General features: G+C 44.7%; 1 protein-coding gene and 1 pseudogene across 1 annotated transcript in view; one reads left to right on the forward strand and one right to left on the reverse strand.

Moving 5' to 3' along the window:
* ISY1 (ISY1 splicing factor homolog) overlaps window positions 1–4,512 on the reverse strand; it is a 24,786-nt gene extending 20,274 nt beyond the window's left edge. The window contains exon 1 of the mRNA XM_015569647.1: window positions 3,985–4,512. Coding sequence (XP_015425133.1) covers window positions 3,985–4,061 — 77 coding nt within the window. The 5' untranslated portion in view covers window positions 4,062–4,512. The remainder of the gene's footprint in view (window positions 1–3,984) is intronic.
* Window positions 97–1,419, forward strand: LOC102774321 (annotated as a pseudogene).
* Window positions 4,513–6,176: the final 1,664 nt, after the last annotated feature.

A 6,176-nucleotide genomic window follows, 5' to 3' on the forward strand; every position in this document is an offset into this window, starting at 1 on the left:
GGAAAAAACCCAGTTTCGATGGTTGAACCAGAATGAGGTTTAGAGCCCAGTCAGCCTGACCTGACCTCTGCTTCGCCCTCTAATGAAGGATCCAGAGGCACCCAGTGACTACTAAGGTATCTGTACAATGTCAAGGGTGATGACTTAGCCTCATTTGCATACCCATAATACCCTGCGCAGAGTACAATGCTTTTCAAGTTTAAAAGACTTTTTTTTTCTTAACTTGTCATTTCTAAGTACAAGAAACTTACTTGAAAAAATCTTGTGCAAACTTTGGGCAGAAAATACCGCTAGCGCTAAAACGCCACCATAAGTGAACTAGGCGTTGTAGGTCTTGGGGAAGGGACCTCTGGGATTGTTATGGACTCTCTGCTTTCTCCTCAGATAGGGTTTTTCTTTCATCCTTTACTGGAGATTTACGCAGAGAAGAATAACTGGAGATTTACGCAAAGAATAATACGTTTCCTTTACTTTGCGCACGTTTGGAAACCCCTCCTGGTATGGAGGCTGGTTGCGCCGCTATACTCCGCGGGAAGCGGAAGCCCAGCGAGGAGCCTGCCGAGGCCAGTAAACGCCTCCGGAGAGATGTGGTGGAGTCAGCGGTCAGAGACACGCTCCCTGAGGGTCTGGAGAAAGCAGCAGAGAAAAATGTCTCCCAGTTGGTGGCCACCACATGCTCCCAGGAGGACCTGGTCCAGCCGCTCCTGCGCGCTCTGCCCCAACCCCTGGCCACCCCTCAGTGTATCCGCCACGAGCTACGCGCTTCGACTCAGAAGATCCAGCAGGAGGGCCGACCCTCGGGCCTTCTCTCGGATGACCTGGAGTCCGAGGACGCCCGGGAAAACCCAGAAGCCAACAGTGACACAGGCTTCCAGCTGTTGGATCTGGTCCACGAAGGAGACCCAGAGGCCGCTGCCGCCGCCTCCTGCAAAGTATCTGATCCAGATGTGACTCCTTGCAATTCTGTAGAGTTGCTCCCCGGGCGGTTGACTATATCTGAGGATGGACCAAGTGTCGGGCACCGGGAGGAACGGAAAGATGACTATGTGTATGACACTTCCTCCTTGGAGGCGCCCATTCCAAGATGGATTCAGAAGGTCCTCTCTGTGCAGCCCGTAAGCCAGGAGTGGGAGCTGGTGGATGAAGGCAAACCACAAGAGGGCGTTGATGAAGAGGAAGATGAGAATAGTGAGAATAATTGGCGCAATGAGTACCCAGAGAAGGAGAGCAGTGATGGAGACGAAGATTCCAGAGGCTCTGATGAATGCGACAGCCTCAGTGAAGAGGAAAGAGGCAATAGCAGACCATACAAAGTGAGCAAATACCCTTTGTATGTGGAGAAGGAGTTTGGCTATGACAGCACTAAAGACCTGGCCTGGGATTGAGGATCCTGTGACAACCAGGGGGGTAAGAAATCAACCGAAGGACTTGTATGCATGCATATAAGCATAACCAATGGACATAAGACACTGGGGGGTAGGGGAGGCCAGGCGATTGTCAAGGGCGGGGGGAAAAAGGGACATATATGTAATACCCTTTGTAATACTTTAAGCAATAAAAAAAAAAAGCCCTGTGTTGGACAGGATGGGAAAAAAAAGCTTTTTGTGGAGAGAAGGGTGGGAAAGGGACAGAGAGCAGAGGACAGCCTTAGTGAGGGAAGCAGAACTACACGAGACTACTGTGGGTCCCACATCTCGCCCCAGAGGCCTCAAAGCTCATGTGCTAATGAAAATAATATACTCACTTACCAATTTCTTTGGTAATTAACAAAAACAAAACCCTCTGAGGCCCAAGTTCTTTGTTGGCTGAGCACAACTGAAGTATTTAAAAAATCCAGTAAACAGCCCGGCCGAGTGGCTCAGTGGTTGAGCATATGAACCAGGAGGTCATGGTTCGATTCCCAGTAGGGGCATGTGCCCGGATTATGGGCTCAATTCCCAGTGTGGGGCATGCAGGAGGCAGCTGATCAATGATACTCTCTCACCATCGATGTTTCTTTCTTTCCCTCTCCCTTTCTAAAGTCAATAAATTTTAGCCGAAACCGGTTTGGCTCAGTGGATAGAGCGTCGGCTTGCGGACTGAAGGGTCCCCGATTCTATTCCGGTCGGGGGCGTGTACCTGGGTTGCGGGCACATTCCCAGTGGGGGATGTGCAGGAGGCAGCTGATCGATGTTTCTCTCATCGATGTTTCTGACTATCTTTCTCCCTTCCTCTCTGTAAAAAATCAATAAAATATATTTAAAAAATTTTTTAAATAAAAAATCCAGTAAACACTCTGGAGCTCATGCCCTGATGAAGAGACAGCATAAAAACAGGTACTTTTGCTGAAACCGGTTTGGCTCAGTGGATAGAGCGTCGGCCTGCGGACTGAAAGGTCCCAGGGTCGATTCTGGTCAAGGGCATGTACCTGGGTTGCAGGCACATCCCCAGTAGGAGATGTGCAGGAGGCAGCTGATGGATGTCTCTCTCATCGATGTTTCTAACTATTTTCTCTCCCTTCCTCTCTATAAAAAATCAATATATTTTTTAAAAAAGTCATTGTTAAAAAAAACAAAAAAACAGCTACTTTTTACATAAAGCACTGAACTTAAAATATGCCAAATATACTTAGAATGTACATGGCATGATTGCAGATAGCAAGCTGGGAAACTGCCTCCAAGGCTGAGTTTTCTTTGAGCAAAACCGGTAAATTTGCTTCTCATTCATCATCTGTTTTTAAAAATATATATTTTATTGATTTTTTACAGAGAGGGAGGGAAACATTGATGTGAGATGTCAGGGAAACATCAATCGGCTGCTTCCTGCACCCGCCCTACCAGGGATCAAGCCCACAACCTGGTCATGTGCCCTAACTGGGAATCCTAGCAACCTTTTGGTGCACTGGATGACACCCATCCAACTGAGCAACACTGGCCAGGGCAGGAATAAAATTATTGAGGACTCTCTTCAGTTGTTTTTTAAGTATCAAAGCAAGAATGCACAGACCAATCAAATTAACATATGAAAAAAAATGCTTTGCTACAGCCCTAGCTGGTTTGGTTCAGTGGATAGAGCGCTGCCCTGTGGACTGAAGAGTCCCACGTTCGATTCTGGTCAAGGGCACATGCCTGGGTTGCAGTCCTCGATCCCCAGTGTGGGGCGTGCAGGAGGCAGCAGATCAATGATTCTCTCTCATCATTGATGTTTCTCTTTCTCTTCCTCTCTGAAATCAATAAAAATGTATTTAATAAAAGATATTACCAGTGTAGCTCTGCTATGCATATCAAAACTCAATGGAATTTGGTGCATTTGAGATCTTGCTACCAGGCATATGTCATCAGTTTGGCTCAAATAATAAACTCATAAAAATTTTCTACAGGGGCCCTGCCAGGTGGCTAAGTTGGTTAGAGCATTGTCCTGAAACCTCAAGGTTGTGGGTTTGATTCTCTGTCAGGGCACATACAAGAATCAACCAATGGTTGATTGTGGTTCAGTGGTTGAGCGTCAACCTGTGAACCAGGTCACATTTTGATTCCATCACGGCACAGTCCCCAGTGCAAGTGTGCAGGAGGCGGCTGATCAATGATTCTCTTTCATCATTGTTGTTTCTATTTCTCTCCTTTCCTCTCTCTGAAATCAGTAATAAAAAAAAATTCAAGAATCAACCAATGAATGCGTAAGTGGAAAAACAAATTCTCTCCCTTCCTCTAAACCAGCGGTTCTCAACGTGTGGGTCGTGACCCGTTTGGGGGTTGCACAACCCTTTCACAGGGGTCGCCTAAGACCATCAGCCAACATATATAATTACATATTGTTTTGTGATTAATCACTATGCTTTACGTTCAATTTGCAACAATGAAATTGGGGGTCACAACATGAACTGTATTAAAGGGTCGTGGCATTAGGAAGATGAGAACCAATGCTCTAAACTAAAAAAAAAAAAAAAAGTAATTCTCTAAGTTCATCAATTTATTTGGCATAGCACAAGATTCTAAAGAAGCCCACCCAGGACCACCCAATGGACCCAGACCTAATGCGAGGTACCAGCAGGGGCCCATTGTGCTCCACTGGGTTCGACACATCCAGTGAACTTGGGTGTTTCTCTTGGAATTCTGGGCCTCCTTGCTTCAAGTCGCAGGACCATGCCTTTTTTTGAGCTGTTCAACAGCTGATGGGATGATGGAAGTTTTTCAGATCCCTGAACCTAGAGTGGCAGAGACGAGCATCCAGTTGTCCAGTGCAGTAGTGCAGCTGATCCCAATCCCAAAGCTGACAGCAGCCTTGGGAAGGGAAGGGCACCGAGGGACCTGTGCTTTCGGTTCCCATTGCATCTGGGAAGCTCTTACTGGCCCTGGTTTGGGTATTCTTAGGAGACTGGAGTACACACAAGGCCTGGTTTTTTCTGGAAGTTTGTTCAGACTTTACAGACCTCAAAATTAACATGGGAAATGATTCCTCAGAAGCCATTAAGTCCCATGACTATCTGCCCTTCATTGATACTAAGTTGGCTGAGCCTGGCCAGTGTTCCTCCATGGTTGAGCATCAACCCATGAACCAGGAGGTCACTATTCAATCCTGGGTCAGGGCACATGCCCAGATTTTGGGCTCAATCCCCAGTAGGGAAGGTGCAGGAGACCGCCAGTTGATGTTTCTCTCCCTTCCTCTTTCTGAAATCACTAAACATATTTGAAAGATGGCTGAAATGAGGATTCTTATACATCTACATTAATTTTCGTGTACCAAATATAGAAAAACGATAAAATAGGCATAAATGGAAAACATTTTTAATTGCTCTCACTCCTTTGAAGAGGATTTAGGTAATCAATCTGTGATATTTAGTTGTCAACCCAATTTTTTGAAGTGTTAAAAATGGCTGGTCATATTTTAAAAGAGGGAAGGTCATTTGGGACCTGACTTGTCAATGACAAATACAAATTGTAAAGGCCTCCAGGGCAAAATTTGAATCCCACTGTTTTTTAATACTGTTTTTCTCATGGATAAAATGTCTGTCTGCATGTGAGTCTATATACACACACACACACACGTATATCTATATAAAAATATATTAAATGTGAGACACTTTTCTACCTCCAAATGGTATTAAAATTTAAAGGCAAGTAATTTTAAGAATTGGCTATACTAAAATTCTTAGACAGAAACTAATTCAAATGTTTTTCAAGTTCATGCTTTATTTTGCCCGAGTTCTACAAGTCCATAAATAAACATTTATGTCTATGATAAATGTTTCTATAAAATGTCCTAGAAATGTTCTGGCCGGTGTGTCTCAGTGGTTAAGAGTGTTGGCCCAAGCACAGAAGGGTCGAGTTCAATCCCTGGCCCTGATCTGAGCACACATGAGAGGCAACCAACCAATTGATATTTCTCACATAGATGTTTCTGTCCCTCCCCCTCTCTCACTCTAAAAAAAAAAAAAAAAAAAAGGGGGAAAAAATATTCTTGGGTGAGGATTAACAAAAAGCAAATAAGAATAAATAAAAGTGTAATGTTGCCCTGGCTAGCTTGTCTCAAGTGATGGACCATCAGCCCAGACAAGGGTGGCAGGTTTGAAGGGCACATACCTTGGTTGCAGGTTCAGGGAGCCTGGACTGGGACCAGGGATTGAGCCTGCAACCTAGATATGTGCCCTTTGCCAGAATACAATCCGCAACCATTGTCTTCAGGCCAACGCTCTAACAGCTGAGCCAAACTGGCTAGGGCCATTTTTTTAAAAAAATGTTTTTACTGATTTCAGAGAGAGGGAGATAGAAACCTCAATGATGAGAATCATCTATCAGTTGCCTCCTGCATGCTCTGTACTGGGATGGAGCCTGCAACCCGGACATGTGCCCTGACGGAGAATTGAATCGTGACCTATTGGTGCATATGTCAATGCTTAGCAGAGCTATGCCAGCAGGGCAACATTACCCTTTTAAACATTGTTAAAGCAAATTCAAGCTGAACCCAATAATAAAGTCTCTAGATCAGGACACACAGGGGATATAAAATTGACACCATGTAGAAAAAAAATCAGTAAATATAGGACATTCAAGAAAACTTTTTCTTGGGGGGTGGGGGGGGGAATCAAGGTTACAATTGTTGAGATTAAGAGACTAAAGGATCTTAACCAAATGCAATTTATAAACTCTGATTGAAGCTGGTTTGGAAAAACTGGCTATGTAAGACTTTCTGATCCTATC

Source organism: Myotis davidii, unplaced genomic scaffold (genome assembly GCF_000327345.1).
Source record: "Myotis davidii unplaced genomic scaffold, ASM32734v1 scaffold526, whole genome shotgun sequence".
Lineage (NCBI taxonomy): Eukaryota > Metazoa > Chordata > Mammalia > Chiroptera > Vespertilionidae > Myotis > Myotis davidii.